We start from the raw sequence: 26,491 nt of genomic DNA, 5'->3' as shown, positions 1-26,491 counted from the left end.
AAAAGTAAACTGAGGTATCTGGATAGGTATAGAGTGAATGTGTTGTAGTTTTGTGTTCATTTGTATAAGAAAGTATGTGGAGGTTTGTCCTCCTAGTCACTGCTGTTGCATGGCTAGTAAATTACCATGCTTTATCTGGAGGTCCCTAGGAATATTAGAAGTATTTACAAGTAATGGGTCTCATTCATGAAACAAGAGCAGAACGAATTTTTGTGTAAATCGTGTGTAAAGTGGTTCTGGCGTAAATTTTCGGATTCATTAAAATGTTTGTATTTTCCAAATGTTAGTTGGTACGAAAGAAATCTACACCTGCTCCCAGTCACGCGTAAATAGTGCGTTTAACATCCGAACGTTTTGCTCATTAATAAGGCTGCATTTTAATTCACCTTAATAAGGTACATATTTACAGCATTTTGAAAAAAATATTATATATAGTAATCACATACGTTTTTTCTTTTTACTTTTGTTGTGAGAGCCAGTAATAAGCTGCGTTCACGTCACCTTGTATTTACCGCTATCTTGAAATGACGTTATATTCGGAGCTGTTCACGTCCTTTTGGTCCTTGGACTGGAAATTATGCGTTTCCATGGCACCACTATCAACGCCTAATAAATAAATCTACAGCGGTCAGGTGGTATAGTGGCCACATGTTACATTCGGGAGCTTTCAGAAAACTCCCAGCTTACAAACTGTAATTACGAACTCTACGAGGACGTGAACGCTTTTTACAAGCTAGAATCTTGTAACTACAGGAATTACGAGGCCGCGTGAACGCACCTATAGCATCTGCAAACGGAGCACTTTAATCAAATAATGAATTGATTTCAATAGGGCTGGACAAACTATGGAACTTGTTTCCTATAAAATGGCCAAAATCCTTCATTTGGTGTCATAAAATGATGCCCATATATAGTTGTCAGTCGGATTTAATGGGCGGGATTTATGGTAATTGAGAATGAACGTGCACGTGCGTCCCATTTACGACTGATTGGAATTCATTAACACACACACACACATTTCACTATCACTTCTGACGTTTACGAAGTATTTGTGAATCAGGAGGGGAGTTTTCGGGAAAGTCTGTTTACGCGCAAATCACTCACATATTTACTTGTATATTTACGAATGTTTCATGAATGAGACCCAATGTCTTAAATATTATGTGTAAAGAAAAGATATGCTCGCTTTTGTTTTTGTTAAATATTTTGCATTACACAAAATAAAAAATGAGTGGAGAAAGCAGTGAGCACTCATGTAAAATATATAAATCAATTCACTTTTTTTGTCATTATTCATGTGGATGATATATTTGTTTTTGTTTTCACTCATTTAGATGGATTGAGGTCTGTTGTTGAGGAGCTTGAACTGGAGAGGAACCAACTGCAGGAACAGATTTCGGTCCTTGAGAAACAATGCCAAGATCTAGAGGACCGTCTGCAACTTCAGGCTCGCATTGAATTACTACAGGTACACAGAAACTGTTTGGACTGTACGTATTAAGGCACTATCGTTATAAGCCTCAGCAATTACACTGCTTGCCAACTGACCTTTTGCTAAGCCCGCTCCCTCGGTCACTGCTGCTGTAAATCATGCAGAGAGCAAATTTTTGGATTGAATTGCCTTAGGAATCATTAAATAAAGTGGAAATGAATCAGTCACTTTATTTAACTTCCTATAATCTGTGCAGAAGCGATATGTCCCATCAGATTTAACTAAAGACAAGTGTAATCGTGATCATTTATTCCAAAAATGGCAAAAAGCAGTATCAGAGTTGTCCAAAAATAGATGTTGCACCCAAAGTGCTCTCTGGTGATATGCAGTAGTTTTGAGGTATAATTTAGGACAGTGGTTCCCAAACTTTTTATGAATTCTTTATGAATACTTTTTATAAAGTAAACATTGTTTTAAATAGAATGTTTAATAGAGAAATCTGTAATGATGGTAAAAATAAAGTTATTTAAAAGTATATCAAACTACAACCACCAGTAGGTAACCACCTGCCTGTATTTATGAATGGGTTCATTGAATCATTGACTCTCTCGATTCATTAAAAGCCGCAGATTTATTAAGGAAACACTGCTGTGTGTTGCATTCCTGCTGTGACTCGGAACTATTATTTTGCTGCAAAATAGAGTGAACAATACTGTTTAAAATGTACATATCTTAATATTACTCTTTTGTTAGTAACTGTTGTATAAAATCAATGTCACATTTGCAGTCATGTGGATATTTGGGAAAAATTGCATTCTTGATATCAACATTAAAAACAAGAACTCACATGGGGTATGATTTTTTTCATGCTATTAAAGGGTTAGTTCACCCTAATATGAAATTTCTTTCATTTCTGTGCTCACTCTTGAGTCGTTCCAAACCCATCTTCGGAACACAAATGAAAATATTTTTGATGAAATCCGAGAGGTATTTTATTCCCCATAGAAAGCAACGTAATTATTGTCATTCAAGGCCCAGAAAGATAAAGACATCGTTAAAATAGACTACACTGGTTCAAACTTAATGTTATGAAGCAATGAGAATACTTTTTGTGCACAAAAACAAAACAAAAATAACAACTTTATTCAACAATTTCTTCACTACCCTGTCAGACTCGTATGCAGTTGACGCAATGAACGCAGTTCAGCGCTTCCATGTTTACATCTGAATACCTGCTCAGTATTGGCCGGCTCCTGCGTCAGCATCACACGCCTGTGCCGTGGTGCTCACGTGAACAGCGTCGGCATAAACACGGAAGCCTGCACCGCGTTCTCTGCGTCAACTGTGTACAAGTCTGAAAGTTTTGAAAATAATTGTTGAATGAAGTTATTTTTGTTTTGTTTTTGCACACAAAAATTATTCTTTTCACCTCATAACATTACGGTTGAACCAGTGTAGTCACGTTGACTATTTTAACAATGTCTTTAATACTTTTCTGTACCTTGAATGATGGTAATTATGTTGCTGTCTATGAGGGATAAAAAAAAAAACCCTCTCGGATTTTATCAAAAATATCTTAATTTGAGTTCCAAAAATGAACAGGTCTTACAGGTTTGGAATGACATGAGGGTGAGTAATTTGGGCTTATCAAAAGGTCAGTTTCAGCTTTTTTTTCTCCTAAAAATAAATGGTGAATGAAGCAGATTTTTTTTTTTTTGCTTGTCAGAAAAGTAATCCAAATGTGTTTTTTACAAAATCTCATTGAATCTTTCTATAATATATGATGATCTATGGTATAATTTGGTAAAAGCCACTTAATTACCTGTATATTGAGTGAACTATATGCAACACTCCTCTAACACAGGCAACGTTTGGTATAGATGAAGGTGACACCCTGTCCACATCTCAGGTTTGTTTATGTTTGTGTAAGCTTCCAAAAGCACGTCTGATCGTGGAACCTTCTCTTTGTACTTATCACCGTCCTCTTCGCACTGTAAATTGGTGTGCAGTTCACACACAGGGTGTGTAGTGATTTTTAACATTTTGAGTTAAGCTAGGGCTGCACAAATAATCAAAAAATATAGTTGTGATTATATTTTATAAATATAATTATGTTTATGGCTGCCACAATTAGCTAATCATAAACTGTAAAACATAAGCACATATATGAAGTGGCCAGTTTTTTTGTTTGTTTGTTTTTTTTTGTATTTTCTTGAGATTGCATACTTTGCTCACTTTCAATATCTATTATTTTTCTCAACTTGATAAGAGGACCAATGTGGCCATTTAGTCGTTGTCTTAGGATGTTTTCACACTTGGTGCATTTTAGGGGTCTGAGCATGGTTCGCAAACACTAAATGATCTCAGGTCCTTATAAAGTGAACCAAACCAACACCGGAGCAAGGTTTGATTTTAGCTAACGTTTTACTAAAAGATGCACTGTAGACACAAATCATTGTGGGCTCACTTGTTTTTTCCATTCGCGAATTCCCATTTAGTTTGTTCATTAGATGCCTCCGAACAAATCGGCTATATTGCTTCTGCTGGCAGATCTCTCCAAATTACTAATTAACAACACTTGTCTGTTGTCATTCCAACCACTTTCAAACTGTTAGAGATGCGGCTGCATGAACATCTTGTTTGCAGTTTCATTTTAAGCATGCGCAATGATATTTAATTATATTATTATTTTAACCAATTAACCAAACTAGTAATTTAAATGTTAAAGAAAATACAAAGCAAAAGTTATAATGCACAAACAAATTAAAAGAAGTTTCCAGAGTGGGAGAGGAGAATGTCTTTGACTGAACTTCTTCAAAGCTTAAATCTGCTTCACCAGTTCGCCACCATTCTGCAGCCTCCGAGTTAATTCAACTTACCTATGCACACTAATAGGCGTGGATAAGAGGAACAAGGAAAAGAGGAAATATGACATTTTTATTTAGCCTACAACAGACAATCATGCGACCACGTGAGCGGCACGTTCCCGAGTTCGTAGGATCACTAAATGTATAATAAACCACCATGAATAATTCGCCATCCAAATGCATGAGTTGTATCACTGAGGTGCCATGCAAATTTATTTTTTATAGATGTCCACATGAGAAACCATTACCGTCTGAATAGGGCTTTAATCTACAACATTTCTAGCAATGTTGTTTTACAAAGTAATAATAACAAAATGAAAATCAGGGTACAGTGAAGCACTTTGAACGGTGTCAATGACCTTGAATTTTTGAAGGTATAGTCATCAGCCATCAACCAGTGTACTGGACTTGGTCCAAAAAGCAACAGTATAAACACAAAGAGGTCTGAGACCAAAAAAGGATCTGAGTCCTCTTTCAGGTACAGGGACAACATGGACGTAAAGAGAATTGGGTCCTTTTTCACTTGGTTCACCTCTTGGTCCAATTCAAGTATATTTTTGCAATAACAATGTTCAAGGGCAACAATGAGCAATTCATATTTTTTCATTATCGTGCAGCCCTAGGTTAAGCCCACATTTTTCTATACCAACATGACAAGCAGTTTTGCAGTGGGGTGCATTTTTGCTGTTTTGCTTGTATTTTTAATGATCTGTCGTCGTCTTATCTGTTAGAATGAGTCTGAGCGCCTGCAGGCACAGGTCGCCAGCCTTCGCAGTCAACAGATTAAAGATGCAGAAAAGCATCAGCTGCTCATCACCAGTCTGAACAAACAACTACAAGGGTAATTATTTAAAATAAGCTTCTGGTGCCTGATCACAAAAACATTCCAAGATTCGTATCTGTTTTGTAGCATTGTAATTTTAGTTATCGTCTTATTTGTACACAAATGTTGTGTTTAAATACCATAAAAATAATTTAACACATCTATTGACTCAGACTGAGCAGTACACAGGAGTGTCTGGAGTCCTCGCTCATGGAAAAGGAGCACACGCTTGCCAGAACCTCAGAGAAACTGGAATGTATTGACAGTCTGAGGGAGGCATTAGAGGCAAAAGAAAAACACCACCAAGACACAGCTGATAAATTGCTTCAAACTGAACACAATGTGGGTAAATGTGTACGGTTTTGTAATAATGTGTGTATATTTAAAAAAAATAACATTATCTATTTTGGGGACTCATCTGTATGATTGGACATTTATTGAGCTTCATTTCAGCAGTCGGTCACATATATTTCAAGTTGACAATGAATGTTTGCAATAATTGCAATCTCGAAAGAAATAATAAAAATAAAATAACACCTCTTTTTCACCACTCAGACAGAATATAAATAATTTACTAACTATATTAACATAGGTATGTGATTTTACAAGCATTGAAGAGCTTTTAAAGACATTTTTGCATTCAGCAACCATTTTAGTTTTTTAAACACACTTTTTTTTAAACGGTACTGACCCAAGCATGAAAATCTGTGGCACACATTGAAGATATGACATATGTGATTTTTAAACCACATCTGAGTAATTGAGACTACCTTGTTATGCAGCTGGCTGAAGTTAAAAAAACATGCAGCACCTTTGAGAAGGAAAACTCCGAGATGAAAGCAACTGTTGCAGAGCTGACACTCAAACTTGGTGTGCTGAAAGACAAGGTAACATCTTACAGGCATGATTGTTCACTGGCTCCCATGTCTTCAGTGTTTGTATTTGTGCAACTTTTATTAACAATTATATTTTGACAAAATATATACAACCATACACTGCCCTCCAGAAGTTTGGAAACACCCTTGGCAAAGTGTGGTTTTGGACGATATCAGCATAAATCCTTATTTTTTGGTGCAAATACATTAAAGTAACTTGACATTATCATTGATCATAATAATTTTCATTTTGATTACATAATAATGGCAATATATACATGTCAAAGTCAGACATGCCCCTTTGCCAGCTGTGATGCCTGGTTACTGGTCAGCACACCTCAATAGCTTCAACAATTGATTGCCAATTACGTTTAGAATACAATGAACCGATTAGAACCCAGTTTAGGTCAGACAGCTGCTAATGGTGGATATTTTGATGAATTGAAAATTTAATTTTTTTTTTATGTATAAACTGTTTATGTAATAATGTTCTCATAGTTTGTGTTGTCCCTTATCGGTGCAAAATTATCACAAATTAAAAAGGATTCATCCCATTATTGTCCAAAACCCCATTTTTCTAGGCCGTTTCCAAGCTTTTGGAGGGCAGTGTATATTTTTCATTCAAAGTTCATTAATGTCACTACATTCCATTTTCTTGTTTCAGACGCTGAAACAAGAGGCAATAATAGAATCATTACAGAGTGATCTGGTTCAAACCAATGATGATCTTGACAGACTGAACACAGCTCATCTGGAAGAAAGAGCACAGCTGGTTCATGACTTGCAGAGCTGTGAGCGAGAAATTGATAGACTTCAAGATGTCATCACTGATAAGGACAAAGAAATACTGGCTCTATCATCCAGTACGGCGGAATATTCAGAGCAAATCCATGAATTAAAACAGGAAATGAAGCTCAAAGCGGAAGTGCTGACTAAAGTCGAACAGGATGTTCACATCTTTAGAGACCCACAGCTTTCTGACCAACAGTTCTTTAATGTGTTAATACCTGAGCTGATTGAACAATTGAAGAGAACTGAAAGTGATTTAAAGGTAGCGAAAAAAGAAGGCGAGTCAAAGAGTAGTGAAATTAAAGACTTCACAAAGCAAACAGAGGAGGATAAGAAAACAATTCAGGATCTCCGCATGGAAATACAGAAGCTGAATATGAATCTCAAAGATGACTTATTGGATAGAGAACAAGTGCATGAAAAAGAATTCCTCAAAGAGGAACGTAATAAGTTGCTTGGTGAAATCAGCAAACATAAAAGTGAGCTTCTGATGTTCTCTAGAAAGCTTGAGGAGCAGGTTGAATGTCAAGAGCAGCTTAAGCAAGATGTCCAAGACAAGTCAAAGATAATATCCTTATTAGAGCAGAAGCTGAAGGCTGTTCAAGAGGAGACAGTTGCTGAGAGGGCTAGATTTAACAAAGAACTCAAGATTCAAGATGAAGCCAAAGATAACCTTGAGAAAGATTTATCTGGTAAAATTGAGAGTTTTGAATCTGTGAACGATAACAACAAGAAACTTCAAGAATCACTTGAGCAGAATTTGGGGGAGCTTGCAAGACAAAAGCAGCTTCTGGATAATGCTAAGGAGGAAATACAAGCTGTGCAAGATCAGAATTCCAAGTTGCTTTTACAAGTCAAAAGTCTCACTAATGACAATTGTCAATTAAAGAGGGACATTGAGACTAGTGTCCAGTCTCTTTCTGATGTTTCAGAAGAAAAGAAAAGATTGGTAAGCAAAATATCTGAAGTTGAACTGCAGTTGTTAGAAAGTGTTAAAACAATAGAAGGCTTGCAGAAGGATAAGGAAGAGCTAGCTCTCAGAGGAACTGAATTGAGCAAAGAAATTGAACAAAACAAGCAATCAATGGCTGAGAATTTGTTAGAAAAAGATGCCATTGTTAGGCTCTGTGAGACTTTGAGTAGCCAAAATCAACAATTACAAGAAATGTTTGAAGAGAAACAAAAGGAAGTGCTTACACTGACACAGGTAGTGTCTGAAATGAATAGCAAGGTCACATTAACGCTCAAAGAAAATGAAGAGCTTGCTTCTAAAATCATCAGTCTTGATGAACAGAACAAGTACCTTCAGAAACAAATGAATGAACAGATGAAGTCACTCACAGAAACAACCAAGGAGAGAGAGACTTTACAAAACAAAATCTTGATTTTTGAAACGCAAGATGCGGAAAACCATAAAATCATAGAAGGTTTACTTAAGCAAAAGGAAGATTTGCTTTTGCAAGTGGAGGAATACAAAGTTATTCAACAGAAACAGCAGTCTGGAGCTGAGACCTTACAGAAAAAGTCTTCAGAATGTGCAACCCTCTCACAATGTCTCAGGGAGACCAAGGAGGAAGTAGATCATCTTAGGAGAGAACTTGAATCCTCCACTTCTCAAGTCATTCAATACAACCATATTGTCCTTGAAAAAGAAAAGATCTTGACAGACCAAAGTACACAAATGGAAGCTTATCAGCATCAAATCAAGGAATTACAAAATAGTCTATCCATTCTACAACAACAAGCTAATGAACATAAATCAGGCCTGACAGAGAAAGTCACATTGCTGCAGAAAGAATCGAATACATGTCTTTTGCTACAAAAGGAACTTGGTCATGAAAGAGAACTTGTTTTTACCCTTCAGCAAGAGATAAGCTCTCTGAAAGTGGACTTGGAAGTGAAAGAAAGCACTTTAAGAGAGAAAAATCTTGAATGCCACAATCACTCAGAGGAATTGTACAAAAGAAATGAGTCACTCCTTTCACTAACTAGTCAGCTTGGTATTATGAATACAAATATTGTGAAGCTTGAGTCTGATAATGCAAATTTAAAAGACACTTTAGAGAGGCATTTAACAGAAAATGTAAGCCTAAAGGATGAGTTGAGAAAGAAACAAATGGAGCTTGTGGAATATCAGGATAGTGTTCAGGCAGAAATTGACCAAAATATAATAATTAAATCTGAACTGAAGAATTCAATGGAAGAAATATTTAGACAGCAAGAGATGATCACTTCTCTACAAAATGAATTGGCTAGCAAAAGAATCGAACTGGCATCTTTGGTAGAACAGTTCAAATCGGAGCACTCTCAACTTGAATCTTTACAACTCGCTCTGCAAGAGAAAGAGGAAGATTTCAGAACCCAGGAAATGTATGTAAATAAGATGCAGGTCAAACTGCTGGAAAGTGAGGACCAAATCACTCAGAAACTAACAGTGATCTCTGAGCTACATGAAGAGACTCAGAATTTGCAGACAGCTTTGCAAGACAAAGATGCTCTGCTGTTAAATAAAGATAAAGAGTTTTCTCAGGTTGAGACAACGTTATTGGCACAATCAGAGGCATGTGAAGCCAGACTGAAATTAGAAATGGGCGTAATTGCTAAATTTCAGGGAGAAATACAGAGCTTACAAGAGAAGAATAACCATCTCATCAGCATCATTAATGAAAATGATTCTTTATTGACGCAGGAGAAAGAAAAGTATCTGTGCTTACAAGGTAGTGCATCAGAACTGGAAAACACCATTTCACAATTGAACTTTCAAATAGAGCAATTAACCTCAGAGATTACACAACTCAGAGAAAAACAAGCTGAGAAGGAACTAATCACATTTGCTGCTCAGTCACAAATGCAGAAACTGGATGAACTATACAAGAAACTTCAAGAGGAATATGATTTGACCAAACAGGAGTTGCTTAAAGTTATCAATGAAAAATCATTAAAGGAAGAAGAGGTCTGTAAATTGGTCCTGGAAAAGGAAGAGATCTGCAGAAATTCTAGTTATCAGATTCAGAGAATTCAGGACCAGGTACAACAACAAAAGTGGCAATCCAGCACTATGAATGAAGTGGAGGATGTTAAGACAATGGAGGGAGAGAAACTCCACACCCTGGTTAGTACTCAATGCCTATTGAATTGAAATTCAAAAAATAAGAAAAGTGTTACATTTCTAGTGTCTGAAAATGTTTGATTTACTGTTCTTATCAAACACAAGCTAAGAATACTCTTTATAGGCAACATCTAGATATTTTGTCTAGCTCAGAAAAAGTTACAGAACAAGGAACTAAATGCTTTAAAAATCAGAGATATTCTAGAAAGGGTATTGGCAAGTGTTCAGGTTCAAGAAAGGAAATTTCAGTAGAAAGAAACTTGAGTAGAAAGGTTTAGATAAAGGGGTTTAAGTAAATAATCAATATCTAACCTGATGGAAATTGTATGCGAGGATGTTAACTGTGACAGAATGATTCATAGGCAAGTTTATGGTGACAGGATACACATAACTATGCAACAAAGCGATCCGTTAAAGAGGCAATTATGATGGGGTAGTATTTCCCAAAACTTACCTACTCTTCAACACACTAAAAAGTATGTGCTTTTCCTTCACAAAAAGAGTAAATACTTTTAGATTATAGTTTAAGTGATGAATTAGGGTGCAGCAATGTTTTCTTTTTCCAGGGAGGTTCTGGCTAATTGGTCCCAGCACTCAAAAAAAAAAAAAATGTCTATATATCTGCAGGAGTCCATGGCTTTGCAGGGTAAAGGTGGGTCTCCAGATCACTGGGTCCAGTTGCAAAGCTATCTGCAGCACTATCAGCTAGAGATCCAGCAAAGAGAATCTAGCCTCCAACATCTCAGTATCAAGGTATGCATCCAAATGTTCCGTCTGAAAAAACAAAATAATGTCTTATATTAGCTGCCAACATGAATTGTTTTCTTAATATCTGTGCATGTGTCCTTGTATATGTACTAGTTGCAACAGGCAATTAAGGAAAAGGAAGAGGTGTCCACCCAGTTGAGCACAGTTTCCAAGATCCTCAGAGAGACACAGCAGACTGTTAGTGAGCTCCAGAATCGCTGCTATTTGCTGGAGAGACAACTTCAAAACCAGTATTCACCCACCCAGGTGACTAAATGTATTTTTATAAATGTGGATCTAAAATACTATAAAAAAATATATATTATTTAATTAATTATTAATTAATGTGCCTTCATTATCTTTAATCAAAATAACATCCCCTCCCTCTTGCAACGGCATCTCTTCTCTTGTCTGATAACATGTTCACTGGTGTAAGGGCAGGACAACCTGTCACTCATATGAAATCCCAGCAATCACAAAAAACAACAATCTAACGATCCAGTCAATTTTTTATGGACAAAATCAGGTCACGCCCTACATTTTTATTTGTTTGAGAAGCTGTTTCCATAGCTTGAAGAAAAGATCTTACAGACTTATGAATGAACCACGCCTTCTGACATTTGTTATGACATCCACTTCAAACATTACAATGCCCATGATAACGTTTGTTAACTCTACAATAAACAATATACATGGCTACTGCTAATACAGAACATTATTTTATTGCAAGTATCAAGTTAGCAATAACAATTCTTGATATATCAGCTGATCAATTAAGTAACCTTTGTCATATAGGGCTCGGAAAAATTTAGAGTAGTACTACTACTCTTATACTTATACAACATTGTTTTAAAGGGATCATGAACTGAGAAATCAAATTTTCTTTGAGTTTTTGACATATAAGAGGTCATCATCCTATAAAAATATCCTGGAAGTTTCAGAACTGAAAACTTCCTTGTTAGTCCACAAACAGCTTTTTTTTGTAACCAAGCCCAGATAACAAACTTGTTGTGGAATGGGCCTCTTTATTATGTAGTAGTTTGACAAAAGACTGCCGCTGCAGAAGAAAATCACCGCCTACTTCATCATTGCAACTTTGGCCCCGTCCACCATTGTGTTAATGAGATGATGAGGAGAGAAGAGCACAGGATCACTCACTGGTCTAAAAATAACATTCACTTCCAAAGGATCCTAATGCTAGGAATGTGTTTATTTTCAAAAATGTGAATGTCTCAGTTGAGTATTATTTATTTGTATCAAAGTCCCTTTTAAGACGAATCATTTCACTCGGCGGCCATCTTTGAAACGCCACTCGGGCATGCAAGTGCAACTCATATCTCTTTGAATGGTGAAACATAAAATTCTCCAAAGCTGTTTGCCAAGCTTTCGATTAATTTCATATTTGTAAGCACCAATCAAATCTAACAACTGTCTCATAATTTTTTTTCCAAACACTTGAATCATGACAAAAAAAACTATAGGTGCATCCCAATTCGCGTACTTGTGCACTATTCTATGACGTTTTTAAGTATAAATAGTGTGAGTAGTGCGTTCACACAGAAAATTCCAAAAAGAAAAAGTGCACTTTAAATACCCGGATGATGCACTAAATTAACGGAAAAAACGAAGTGTGGAATGTTGGACACTTCGTGCACTCAACTGTCGCAGCTTTAATTACGTAGTGGAGGGGAAGGGTGGATCGGACTCCATTGTTCAATGACAAAATAACCTTATACAATTCACGCACTACATGGATGAGTGCATAGTGCACAAGTACATAGTGTATAAGTGCATAGTATATAGTGCATCATTTGGGACGCAACTTACATTTTAGGCTGGATCAAGCTAATGCACATTCGCAGACGTAAATGCGTGTCTCCTTCATTTCTCTTTCATTTCGAAAGTGCATTCTGACTGTTTCTATAGAAATCGGTGCTTCTAAAGACTGCTGCAGTGACGCAATGACTTTACCAATCGGCGATTGGCTCTTATTTAGAAGGGTGGGACTTATTCCACCATATTGCGAGTTTCACTTTCTCCCGTTCAAAACAATACGAGTGTTGCGTCTTGTGTTATTATATAGTCTTTGTTTGTATTCAGTACATTTCACTGTGGATTCTTTGGTAAATCAGTCACAATTTCGATGCAGGCTTTGCAAACAGGCTTTTACGGTATGACTAAATGGTCAGCTTTACATTGTTTCTCTTAGATGAAAATAATCTGTTATTTAAAATGTGATTAAATTATATAGAAAGCGATCAAAGAATGCTCCCTTTACAATTGCTGGAGACGCTGTCAATCAAACAGCGCAAGTTTATTAGTGACTGAGTTCTGGAAAAACTCACGTTACAATAAACAAATCTCTTATTTACATTGTGTTTGCTCTTTTAGTTGTAAGCATTCGTTAGTGTGCAGAAATCTACTAAACACCATACCTGCAAACAAAACAAAGCAGAAGAAAAAACACAAGCCCAGCACTCACTGGGACATAAGTTGTTTTTTTTTGTTTTTTTTTCTGTATCTGTAGAAAATTATTTTTCACTGTCACCAAAGTTGACATGTATACTCAGGTCATGGTGCTTATGACACGTACCAATTTTCACTCTGATAGACCTTTGTGTTGCAGAGATATAGCTTCTTTTACTGGGTAGACATCATTGTAACTTTTCAACAATCAAGCAGTCATCTGAGTCTATTTTGATGAAAATTGTACAAGATATGTAAAAGTTTTACTTTAAAATTGAGAATTGTTCATGTCCACTCCTTAAGTGGGATAGACATAATTCCTATAAGGAATAGATACAATGTGGCCTTGAAATAAAATGGGAATTAAGTCTTTTAAAGGTGTAATTTCTGTTAATTTCTCAACAGGGTTCAGTCTATGCAGAAGTTCCACCAGGAGCCCCTCAGGAACCAATCCGTGCCAATTTCAACCCAGATGGATCAGACAGCGGAGACCTCAGGATGAGGTTTGTTTGAGACAGACAATGTTTGGAGTTGGCTCATGCTGTTAAATTTTTGGGTGATAATTTTTTTAATGTTTTGTCCAGGCTGGCTGAGGCAGAGCTTCATCTGTCTCAGTTAAACTCTAGATTAGAAGAGGAGAGATCAAGGAGAGAGGCCGCAGAGGAAGCCATGCAGTTGACCGAACAGAGAGTTGTGAGGTACAAGAGAAAAGCTCATTATTTTAAATGCATTTGACACTGAAACAGTTTTGAGAATAACAAACTCCATGCATTCAGATTACTTTGTGGAAGTAGAGTGTAAAATTTACATCATAATGCCTCTTCGCAATACCGCTTTGAGAAAACAAGGATGAGTAGTACTAAGTTATATATTTTGGTATACAATAATAATAATAATAATAATAATTTGTTTTTTGCATGTGGAAATATTCAATTGACTTTAATTTCTTCACATTAACAGATAAGAACATCTGCAAAATGTTATTATAGTAAAAGGAAATATTATATCCAAATGCAGGACATAAATTCAGTAAACACAGATGTTGTTTGCCACAGAGACACTTTGACTGTTAGGTTAAAAATGTGGCCTGTGCTTTGGTGAATAGCTTGACCAAGAAGGTCACAGTCTTTTCTTTAGTGGTTTCAGCTGATTCTTGTCCAGTGGGTCTGTGACTTGAGCCATATCTTTCCCATGTGTCTCACTGTGCCATATGTTACCCTGACTAATCAATATTGAAATTTGAAGACATTTTTGATTATGAGTTTTAATCCATTTTACTTAACAGTCAGTCTTTGCAGCCCTGATATTATAATAAGGGAACATTCTGCAATGACTGTTAAGACCAGAATGCTTGTGGGAAGAAGAATTTATTTGACTGCTCCTGATTTGATCAGTTCATAAATTGCTTCACTGTAAACTTTGGCATTATGCCAGTCCTTTGCCTTTTGCTTCTCTGTACTCAAGCTTTGTTAGATGGCTAGAAAAGGGGCTTGTCTTATCTCTTTTCTCCTTTGTTTTTAATGGGATAACATACTGGGGAATGCTTACCATCTCCTCTCACCTTATACAGAGAGCAGGGACTTGGAGCATCCAAACCATAAGCATAGCATGCTGGAGCAGCTCAATAGAGGCCTACAAGATTTAAACATTGATCAGCTAATGTACATATAACATTAAGAAGCTTAAACATGCTTGACGTGTGACAACCAGTGCATCATACCAGCACATTTGATCTTTCGCTAGAACAATGAGATTTTTTTCTCGTGCATCAAGCAAATATGATTAAGCTTCTTTTTATGTTCTCTGATCAGTGTTTATATGTGAATAAAATCCTGTTTGTCATTTAAAGACATTGTGTGTCTTCAGAAGTCTTTGATTAAACCGCTAGATTCTTATGGATTTATACAAAATTCTATTTTTTCTAAAGTAATCTTATACAACACTAATGCATACAGTGTGTGTGTGTGTGTGTGTGTGTGTGTGTATATATATATATATATAATATAAACATTTTTTATTATTATTTATTTATTTATTTTCATATCTTAATACCCCATATTTCCTAATTGTATGAAAAGCCTGAAAACAACTTTCCTAAGTTAGACAACAAAAAGAGCCATCATCAGTGGTATCAACATGAAAGAAATATCTGCATAGTTGTCATGAAAGCAGTTATACCTGTTTTATAGGTGGCTTAGCTGTGCTTGTGTTTTATACACCATTTGATATTCATTGTTTTTTGTGTTTATTTCAGCATGGAGTCAAAACAATCATGGCATTCTCAAAGGGACTTTAGTATCCAGCTGGAGGAGGAACAGTATGAAGAGCTTATTCTACGCCCAAGCCGGCACACGTTCATGCCTAAGGTACGGATGTCAGTCAAGTCACCTTTTATTTATATAGTGCTTTATACAGTGCAGATTGTATTGTATAAAGCAACTTCACATTGTAATGATCAGTGATGCAAACTTCATCATATATGAGATGAATTAAAGTTCTACAAAAAAACAATAGTTTCATTGAAAGTTATGACTTTTGGCACACAGATAGAGGACAGTTTTGGAATCTCTAACTCAATCCCTCTAGTGCCACCAACTTTACCAAAGTTTATGCTAATAACTTTTGAACCATAAGGGCTAGAAACAGTCCCCACCCCCCCTGATTCCTTGGCTTAAAGATGCCATAGAATGTCCATTTCACAAGATGTAATATAAGTCTAAGTTGTCCCCAGAATGTGTCTGTGAAGTTTCAGCTCAAAATATCCCCTAGATTTTTTTATTGCAACATGTTTTAACTGCCTATTTTGGGGTGGGATTAAAAATGCACTGATTTGGTGTGTGTACACCTTTAAATGCTTGTGCTCCCCGCCCCCAAGCTCACGACTCTATTAAAGATTGCATAAATAGTACAGAAGTTCACACAGCTAATATAACTCAAAATGGATCTTCACAAACTGTTCGTGATGCAGCATATCAGACCACATAAGTATGGCATGTATTTTGTGGATTTTTGCTAAAATTCAATTCTGAATGAATAACGGGGCTAAAGCTACACAATGTCGGAGAAACTCAATAAGAATGAAGATACGTTTATGAATTATACAGACCATGCATTTTAAAAATGAAAATAACGGGCTTAAAATGAAAATAATGACATGGCTCTTGTCTCCGCGAATACAGTAAGAAACAATGCTAAATTTAACCACATTTAACAGTACATTAGCAACATGCTAACGAAACATTTAGAAAGACAATTTACAAATAGCACTAAATATATCATCATGATATCATGGATCATGAACAGTTATTATCGATGCATCTGCCATTTTCGCTATTGTCCTTGCTTGCTTGCTTCACAATACCTGCGGAACTTCTGATGATTCGGCTGTGCAGCTCCATGACATTAATACTGGCTTGCCTTGATCACGGGCTGGTATATGCAAATTTTGGGGGCGTAAATGATAATGATTCCGACTGTTACATAACAATCGGTGCCATGTTGGGTTTCACGCTTTTTTTCTGTGGTGTTTTTCACGTACGAGATTTACATATGAAGGGGGAAACAATGGTGTTTGAGGCTCACGGTATGTCATTTCCATGTACAGACCTCTTAATATTCAACTATGCCAAGGTAAATTAAATTTTAAATTCTATGGCAGCTTTAAGCCGATTTGATTGCATCCTGACATCATTTTTCATTATGAAAACTTTTCCATCCTAGGCATGTTGCTCTGATTTTCGCGAAATTTAAACCAGTGCCACCTACTGGTCTGGAGATACAAAAATTGGCTATTTTTGCATGTAACTTCTGTACGGTTCTTCCAAAAATCATAATTCTGGTCTCATTAGATTCAGGGTGTCATGCCGAATGGTATCCAATTTTTCCATATTGGTCATTTTGACCGTCTGCCATTTTGAATTTTGTGCTAAAATGCTGTATTTTATGAACGCATTAGCGTATCATTAAAAAACTCAATATGTGTCTTCAGCACTGTGCCCTGACAGTGCTCTAAAAGTTTTGGGTCAGCACCAACTTGTGGTCAAAATTATTATGAAATTTACATTTCATTTTTTATAATATTAACCTATAACCTATAATGATTATATTAACCTTGCTTATATTAACCTTATATTAACCTAACCTGTAATCAAACCGTTAGTCTGATTTTCACCAAAATTGAATCGTATCATCTTCAGACCATGCCGACAAAAAGTTATGGAATTCAAGTCGATTCTTCAAACCATTTTTGTATACCACAGCAACGAATTAGAGGCTTGATGCCGAAATTACTCTTGAGGCTGTATCTCTGCAATGCTTTGACATATTGACATCAAACTTTGCGAGTGTTATTGTCAACTCACTCTGACCATACCACATTAATTTGGTCACAGCGCCACCTATTGGTTGAAAGTGATAAATCATTAAATCATTATTATTAACTGTATTTATGATTTTTCAGTCATTTTGCCTAAATTGATCTTAATATGTCTTTAATTGCAGTTGGTCTGATGCTCCCAGCCATGTTGGCATGACTTATTGTGCCTTCTTTGTGCTTGGCCCCGTAATTGCTGCTTGCAGCTATATGGTTTTCCTTGGTTTTGTACCATTAGTGTAGTCAGAAAGTGTTTGTCTATAGTTGTATAATTTAGATGGAGATCAGACTACATATGATGAGTAATCAATGCAGAAATCCAGGTCATTCCAGAGTGTTCACAAACTTTTTGCTGCACTTCTATACTTCCTGAATCCAAATTGCACATTTAAAGTGAACTCTCATGCTGTAGTAATGCTCATTATCAGTTTTGGTGTGCCTAAATCTTGAGCTGTGCTTTGCAATCTGGTGTTTTGTAGATGAAGAGTGGGGTTCACCGGTGCCAGCGTTGGCTCAAAGGAAGGAACATATACTGCTGTTCCAAACTTCTGACATCCAGGGGAAAGTCACGCTACATATTCATTGGCTACCTTCTTATGCTTCATGTGCTGGTTTTCGTGTGCCTCAGTTGGTCTCTCTAGAGATTGTCATCAAAATCATATCTGCGCAAATTGTTGTGAGCAGAGTAAGAGAAGACCCGCAATCCAAACTCTTCCACTTTCTGTTATGCATCAAACAAACAGTGTATGAATGTATCTGTAGTTGCTCACTCAAATGGTGTAAAGCAGAATAGTTGAAGTGTGGTTTTCATCAACCTTGAACTGAAACTTACTGGTTACATAATAAACTTTAACACCAGCATTTATAATGGAGAGACCTCATGTACATTGTCAGGTAGACAGATGGACATTAGATGTTTATCTGATTATCTGTTATAGCTATGCACTGAATTCTTAAATTTAGTTTAGCAATTATGTTTTACCCATTCTAAATTATTTAGTGTTGTATGTGTGCAGAGAGAATGTTGAGTTAATGTTTTAGTGGTATGCTAAATGTGCATAACTTTTAGTAGCCATTATAAGCAAGGAAACTTACATTGTGAGAAGCTTTACATACACGTTTTACTATGAATCAGAGTATTGCAATGCAGAAACACTGGAATTAAAAATAGTTTCTTTTGAGGGTTGATTATTTATGTGAAATTTACTTGTATAAAACATGGCAAAGCAGTCACACTACCCTGTTGTACAATACTGTGTATAAATGGAGTGATATAAGAAAAAGAGTGAATCTTTGTTGAATTAAACTACTGAGACCTTCCATGTTGTCTGGTTTACTCTTATATGCACACATTTTTTCTTTCCTGTACATGAGCATTAAGATTTTTGCTATTAGAAATAGAAATAAAGATTTGAGACAAACATTTAGTGGCATTCAATTAAATTGTATGCAATGTTTATTTTTAAGTCCTGTCATTAATATCAGTACAACTGTCAGAAATTGAGTAGGGCTGACTGAATATGTGTGGATTTTTTTCTTACTGACTCTTCAGTCACTTTTACTCTATACACATCTGTACCATTTGTTTTACAGGACACATGCTTCCCGATGTTATTTATTAACTTTTGTGTACTAATACATGTCATGACTGCAGCCCTTACTTCAGTACTTAGTTGAAACGCCTTTGGTAGCAATTACAGCCCCATATCTTTTTGTATATGGTGCAACAAGTTTTGCGCACCTGGATTTGGAGATTTTATACCCTGCTTCTCTGCAGATCCTCTGTCAAGTTGGGCTAGGACATTCTTTTTCAAGTATCTCCAGAGATGTTTGCGTTCAAATCTGGGATGGCTGGTTACAGGGATGTTGTCTTGCTGCAAGTTTCTCACATCTTGAAACGTGATCTCTGGAGCTCAACCAGAGTGACCATCTGGTTCCTCGTCACCTCTATATAACTAAATAGAGAGTTGTAATATCGCCAGGTCCTACCACTGCAAAGAAATATTTTAATGTATTAATACAGGTAGACACATCAAATTCACACTGTATACAATGAAGTACCTTTAACAATCCTTATCATTGTGACTGACAAAATTGGAATGACTTGTAGCTGTAACGGCTAAGGTTAAAGGATTAGTTCACTTTCAAATAAAATTTTCCTGATAATTTACTCACCCCCATGTCATCCAAGATGTTCATGTCTTTCTTTCTTCAGTCGAAAAGAAATTAAGGTTTTTGATGAAAACATTCCAGGATTATTCTCCTTATAGTGGACTACACTGGGCTCCAAACGGTTGAAGGTCAAAATTACAGTTTCAGTGCAGCTTCAAAGGGCTTTAAATGATACCAGACAAGGAATAAGGGTCTTATCTAGTGAAACGATCGGTCATTTTCGAAAAAAAAATACAACTGTATATGCTTTATAAACAAAAATGATCGCCTTGCACGTGCTTCAGCTTTCCGTATTCTTCAAAAAGCTTATGCTGTATGTCCTACGCCTTCCCTATTCTACTTACGGAAAAAAACGGAACTGACGTAAGTTGAATAAGGAAGGCGTAGGACATACAGTGTAAGCTTTTCGAAGAATACGGAGAGCCGAAGCACATGCAAGGAGATCATTGACTAGGTAAGACCCTTATTCCTGTCTGGTATCGTTTAAAGTACTTTGAAGCTGCACTGAAACTGTAATTTTGACCTTTAACCATTTGGAGGCCATTGAAGTCCACTATAAGGACAATAATCCTGGAATGTTTTCATCAAAAACCTTAATTTCTTTTCGACTGAAGAAAGAAAGACATGAACATCTTGGATGACATGGGGGTGAGTAAATTATCAGGAAAATTTTATTTGAAAGTGAACTAATCCTTTAAGTTGATTTTACTGGGTGCATATCCCAATGCTGAACAAATTGGTTTTTTTTTTTTTTTTTTTTTTTTTTTAGATATTAGCAAATGGATATACAATATTAAATTACCCGTTTCATCTAACTTCATGCTCCTAAAGACATTATCATTGGTAATGTGGTGCCCCTCTTCTCTGTGATTGGGTAAGAAGACTACAATCTTAAGAAAAATCAAGTACCAGGGTAACTAGGGTTACAGATTAAAGTTCTTTGGCTTATAATATTAGAAATCTTTTTATAAGGTTCTATAAAAACCATGCTTTGAAAGTGCTGTGTAGAACGTAATGGTTCTATAAAACCTTTTTAATAATGGCTTGTTTTTATTAATAATTTTATATTATATTTATTAATATTATGTTTTGTTTTATCTATCTGGCTGGTCTAATAGCCTCTATTAAAGTTTTACATAAGTCATGTCAATTAGGTATTTTATTTTATTTTTTTTTTTATTGACATAACATGCACACATGAGGGGTGGATACATACATAATTGGATTTTTAATACCTGATGTCAAAAATGAGGTTATTACAAGTTTTGTTAAATTTACCCCTGCATCCCAACTCAAGCTACTGCTACTGTCAGCTCAAGCTATTGTTAAATGTGCATTTCTAAGAGACGAAACATGTAACATTAATATTGCAGCCTGCACTGCAAAGTGTGCCAAAGATAGCCTATGCCGTCAAAGTCAGGCAACACAAACAATATCACCCATTAGAACATGCAGAAACTAAGAAATGAATTTTTCTATTAAGATATTTTAAGGAAAAAATACTGAAAAAGTGTAGTGTAAAACTGTTTTTAATGTTCTACCTCATACTTGTGAAATGTTCACATAGCCACCCAGTCCAGCATGGAAAGCTAAAGATTTTATTCTGTTGCCAATACTCTTAAAATTGTAATTTTTTTTATTATTTTATCTTTAGTAAAATTAGAAGACAGAGCCCTGACAGTCCAAGTGAATGATGCTATGAACGTTTTGTAAGTTCTAAAGGGGTTTATGTGACTTTAAATGACCACACTTTACCACAACAGCATTTTATTAGCAAACACAGAGAACTGAGGTGTGTGAGTTTCCCACATCAACACTCAACACAGTGGGTACAGCTCAAAGAACAATGAGGTAAAGTGAAGTTTGATACCTTGCAATTTCTGTACATGCAAGCGGAGACATACAATATCACTATTCAAATGTAAAACAATGTTTAACAACATGACACACTGATACAATAGCAAAATGCAAACATTAAGGACAGGTATTGCATAGGTTAAAACAAACAGAATGTAATTTGTGAAACAAGTGCATTTCAGTTTTTTTTTTTTTTCTTCCACAAGGATCAAGTTACCTTTAAACAATAAATAATTACAGTAAATACACATTATAGGTGTATATGGCTTTGTTCTTTCTGATGAACACAATCGGAGTTACATTTAATAAATATCCTGATGCATCCAAGCTTTATAATGGCAGTGAATGGGACCAACAAGTATGAAGCTCAAGAAAGTGCATTCATCCATTATAAACGTACTCCACACGGCTCCGGGGGGGTTAACAAAGTCCGTCTGAAGTGAAGCAATGGGTTGTAAAATATCTAGCATCTGCTAGTAAAATAGTAAGTAAAATATAGCTTCTGCCAGACCGCCTTCTGTATTCAACTTATGAAAAAAAACGTAACTGAGTAGGACTTAGCGTAAGCATTTTGAACTGCGAGAGGAATTACACTTTCTTCCTAAAGCCGGGGACACACTTAACGACTGTAAGGCCGATTATGAATGTAATTTGATATGACTGATCATGCACAAATGCGCCGAGGCAAAGACAGTTGCGTTCAGTTGGTGTTTACAGTCGGTTTTTAAATTCTGTGTGTATTTCAATCTGCTTCAGTCGAAGGAAACAGTCTTTGTGTGCAGTCTTAGAATGTTTTAGCTAGTTGTTAAGTGTGTCCGGCGGAAGCTAGAAATTTTACTTTATAACTTATAAATGTGGATTTTTTTTTTTTTTTTTTTTTTTACACAAACACATCACTTTGCTTCAGAAAGCCTTTATTAACCCCCTGGAGCCGTGTGAAGTACATTTATGATGGATGCATGCACTTTCTTGAGCTTCATACCCATTGCCCCCGTTCACTCCCATTAAAAAGCTTGGATGCATCAGGATATTTATTAATATAACTCTGATTGTGTTCATCAGAAAAAAGAAAGTCATGTACACTTAGGATGGCTTGAGGGTGAGTAAAGCTTGGGGTCATTTTCATTCTTAAGTGAACTAATCCTTTAACTTATGCTAAAATGCTTTAAAATATTTTTTTTCACATTAATCTGCACTCTATACTCAAAACCAAAAGAACACATTTCTTATTTCAGGTGCTTCTTATTTCTCTGGATCATCTTTGAAATTATTTAATTTAGCACAATTCCACAAAAATTAAGGGTTTTGAATCCTTTTTGAATGCACTGTATAACTTTTGGGGCAGATGCTCTATTCATATGTAAAAGGTTCAGCTTTACAATCAATTGTCATTCAGTAATAAACTTCTCAAAGTGCTGCTGAAAACCCAAAAAGCCTTAAAGAAAAGTGCTTAACAATTTTTGACTGATGTCAAAAAGTTTATATAGAGCCAGTGGCGTGCACAGGGCAGGGGACGTTTGGGCTTGAGCCCCTGCCCCTTTGATCATGAATGTGTCCTTTGCGGTCGCATTGCGGTGCCATAGCCCACTTTATAGGGCACTAATGAAATATGGTGCTTCGAGTGTCATAGCTTTCTATGTTCGACCATCAACTGTAGCAGAGTACAGCAGGATCAGGAAGTTATTTAATCTACTTGCAATCTTCTTTCTCAGCTTCAGTAGCAGTAATTCACAAGCCCGTACCTATAGCTAAAAGGAACAGTCTTTGATATAACTGTTTCAGTTTGCTTTCACCATTGAAATCTATTGGATGAACAAATTTCCAATTTTCAAATATGGCTTGAAATACTTCAAAAAAAAAAAAAAAACAATGCTTAGCTCAGACAAGACTAGCTTACACAATGTGAGGTATATTAAACACTTTCTACTGTTTCAGCATGAAAGCTTTAACTTCAGTGTAAGAGCTCATTTTATTAAGGTCTGGGCTTTATAAATGTTATCTATCCCTGAAAATACCTATACTCATTTGGTTTTGTTCCAAAAAAATGTTTCTTCATTATCTTCATCTGATTAAAAAAATAAATCATATCACAGGAAGAGCGAGCTATGATTTAAATATTACAATGTAAAATAAATAGATAATAATAATAATAATGCAAGTATGAATCGTTCACAATAAGACCAGTAATGTGCATTAAAGGGACAGTCCACCCCCAAAAATACAGTGATGGTTTATAGTTTTAAAAAGTTAAAAATATAAGTATTTTATATAATATAACCTATCGTTTTGCTTCAGAAGACATTGATTCCTCCACTGGTGTCATATTTAGGCTATCATCCCGATATCTGTGTGCTTTCAAAGTGTTAACATTTGGACACCCAAGACACTCAGAGATGGAATATTTTTATAAAAATACTTCTGTGTTCATTTAAAGAAAGAAATACATATGGGGTGGCATGAGGGTGAGTAGCTAAATGGTGAGATAATTTCCATTTTTGGGGAACTAAATAGGGTACATTTTGATTTCATGCTGACTTTAATACAAAATCAATAGCCTGTTTGTTTCCTGAGGATGAGAAATTGTTTTTAGCAGTTACCAGTTAGGCCCAACTGCTGCACATGGGTTGCTACAGCAAATATCTTCAAAAAGGTTTGATTTATTATGTCCGAATTTTCCTCACGTTAGATTTGATTTGATGTGAAACAAGCACAGCGATGCTGAAGCACCATGATTTCACTTGAACTGAAGAATAACAGGTGCACTGGGGATTATGTAATAATTACACAATATCCTATTAAAGCACATGCATTGAAGCTAAATGTAAACTGGGTTCATTTAAATGGTCCTGCTCTACGCAGGACGGGGTCTTGTCTCCATGACCATCTATGTAGCTAAACAATCAGTTTTACACCGATGGAAATATACCTAATGTTACATTCGTCAATTAGTAGTTAGCTACCTGACATCAATTTAATTTGACATCGATTAAACAACGACAAAAAGCAAATACAAACAACGAACAATGGTCTTCAGTTTACGAATATGTGGTAATATGCTACATACGTTTTTCATGGAAGGTCAGTAGTTAGTTCCCTCAATGTACACTGCTGGAGAGATTACTAATTCCACTATGTCGAAGGTTTGGCTCATGATTATTACTTAGCCAATTCGCCAATGGGAGGCAAGTCACATAATTAATATTCCTGAGCCAAGCTTCGTCATAGCGGAACGGCTGAATCGCGCACTAAATAAAATGGATCCAACCATTTTCCCATTCCCTCGGAGGAGAAATTTTAAATCTGTGGCGTCTTATTCTGTAATTACTCCCATTGTTGTTGTCCCAAAATTCACCTCCTCCGACGCAGTACCTGATGGCAAACTGCATGGTTCCCCCAAACTCCAGAAAGGTCGGGGTGATGATTTTGAAGCTGAACTTATCCGTCTGCCCGTCATTAGAATGGGGGACGTAAGACGCCAGAATATCCACAAATGTCGTCCAGTTATTTAAGGTGTACCTCAAATAGACATTCTTCTCGAAAGCCAAGTTAAGAACGCGCACGATCCCCGAGAGGCTGAACTCATCAACCTGAACAGACTCCAGTAAAACCTTCAATGCAATAACTCTGTCCAGGAAGTCTGGACGGGATCCTGGATTTGTGAAGAGCAGCTCCATAAACACGGACTGGTTTGATGTGTTGGACTTATCGAAGTTATTAAAGTGGAGAGCTCTGGCGTTTTTGAATTTGTCAATAATGCGCGCTGGTACCTCAGGCATATCCGTGTCATCAAAGTGTTTGATAGAAATCAGGTCTAGTCCCAGAGAGTCAGCGAATCGTACCTTTTTTTGACTGCTTGGGCTCCGGACTCGTGCGATCTCCAATTTGGCTCTTTCAGCCGGTGTGGGGAGAGACTTGCACCTTCGGCGCAGGGTCGGGCTTTGCGGGGGCTTCAGGAAGGACTCTCTTCCTCTCGGCTTTTCATTCACTACGCTGATTTCTAATAGATCACAGTCTCCATTCATGTTCTGCTCTTCCTCCATGTCTTCTTCTCCGTCCTCCAGCTTTTGCTCTGATGCTGACAAGCTTCCGAACAGCCCAGCAATACAACTGTAATTTCTAGGGATGCAGTTCTTGGGAGGCAGCATTACCACAGCCTCAGCTTCCATAGAAGAGTCTGCAAAATCCTTTGAAAATATTTCAGTCGAGGTCTGATGTTATGTGTCCGTCCGCATTATAGGCTACTGGAAGCTGCGATCGTTCGTGGTACTGCGGATATCTGAACCAATCTTTCCCGAGATGCTGCTGCCAGTTGAATCCTACTATGGCAAAGCATTAGGTTATGAATATTAATTAGGTCAAACCTCCGGTTTTTGTTAACCTTCAACAATCGAGCCGTCAAGAAACGTAATTAATATTCATAAGCCAAACTAATCTTATTTAATTCTCCAGCTGACTGTCACTCATTACCAACGTCTACATTTCAGCCAATTGGACCTACAGCGTGAAGGGTACGTTTCTAATTAATATTCATGAGCCCATCCGTCACAGACACACCCCCTTAGCCACACTCAGTCCGTGCGCTCGATCACGTCTCGCAGAAGATGAAACACCGCAATAGCACTTCGAAATCAAATATAGACTTTGGTTTTAAAAACGCATAGGAAACCTATTCATTATGTGCTTGTCTGGCCTCCGGTATTCAATTCTGTAAAGCCTATGCAACAGTTAGCTATAGGCGCAGAGGGATTCATGTGAAAGGCCCTATACCGGTTAGATTTTTAAATGATAACGATAACGAATGAATGGTTATGGAATAGACATAATGATTTGAAGGAAATGAAGCGAACAAAACAAACAAACAATAAAATAAACATTCTGTGTTATATTATGCACATTAGAAATGCCTCAAATGGAAAGCTCATATTACAAAATTAATGACCAAAACTACAAAACAAGCAATTATTCATTTGGCTTTTTTTTTT

General features: G+C 36.4%; 2 protein-coding genes across 3 annotated transcripts in view; one reads left to right on the top strand and one right to left on the bottom strand.

The window, feature by feature from the left end:
* Positions 1-18,893, top strand: part of si:ch211-220f16.2 (putative leucine-rich repeat-containing protein DDB_G0290503) — a 39,626-nt gene extending 20,733 nt beyond the window's left edge. The window contains exons 11-22 of the mRNA XM_067389832.1: positions 1,335-1,468; positions 3,297-3,341; positions 5,031-5,140; positions 5,296-5,464; positions 5,905-6,009; positions 6,662-9,898; positions 10,523-10,648; positions 10,757-10,909; positions 13,514-13,611; positions 13,693-13,806; positions 15,363-15,474; positions 17,960-18,893. Of these exons, the coding sequence (XP_067245933.1) occupies positions 1,335-1,468; positions 3,297-3,341; positions 5,031-5,140; positions 5,296-5,464; positions 5,905-6,009; positions 6,662-9,898; positions 10,523-10,648; positions 10,757-10,909; positions 13,514-13,611; positions 13,693-13,806; positions 15,363-15,474; positions 17,960-18,121 (4,565 nt within the window). The 3' untranslated portion in view covers positions 18,122-18,893. The remainder of the gene's footprint in view (positions 1-1,334; positions 1,469-3,296; positions 3,342-5,030; positions 5,141-5,295; positions 5,465-5,904; positions 6,010-6,661; positions 9,899-10,522; positions 10,649-10,756; positions 10,910-13,513; positions 13,612-13,692; positions 13,807-15,362; positions 15,475-17,959) is intronic.
* A 334-nt stretch (positions 18,894-19,227) lies between these two features.
* LOC137022624 (protein phosphatase 1 regulatory subunit 3E) lies at positions 19,228-25,861 on the bottom strand. 2 transcript variants are annotated; one of them, XM_067389035.1, is made up of 2 exons: positions 24,574-25,861; positions 19,228-19,471 (listed from the first exon to the last, which is right to left on the bottom strand). In XM_067389035.1, exon 1 carries the CDS (start codon positions 25,673-25,675, stop codon positions 24,755-24,757), a length of 921 nt encoding a protein of 306 aa, XP_067245136.1. In that variant the 5' UTR covers positions 25,676-25,861; the 3' UTR covers positions 19,228-19,471; positions 24,574-24,754. The 2 variants fall into 2 exon arrangements, with proteins under 2 accessions (XP_067245136.1, XP_067245137.1); XM_067389036.1 differs by having other exon boundaries at positions 24,862-25,861.
* Between the last annotated feature and the right edge of the window lie 630 nt (positions 25,862-26,491).

Source organism: Chanodichthys erythropterus, chromosome 7 (assembly GCF_024489055.1).
Source record: "Chanodichthys erythropterus isolate Z2021 chromosome 7, ASM2448905v1, whole genome shotgun sequence".
In the NCBI taxonomy this organism is placed as follows: domain Eukaryota; kingdom Metazoa; phylum Chordata; class Actinopteri; order Cypriniformes; family Xenocyprididae; genus Chanodichthys; species Chanodichthys erythropterus.
The sequence above is the reverse complement of the archived record's forward strand: the minus strand, read 5'-3'. Positions and strand labels throughout refer to the sequence as shown.

Coding starts and splice junctions, on each gene's coding strand:
- LOC137022624 (XM_067389035.1), bottom strand. CDS start 25,675: ATGGAAGCTGAGGCTGTGGTAATGCTGCCTCCCAAGAACTGCATCCCT.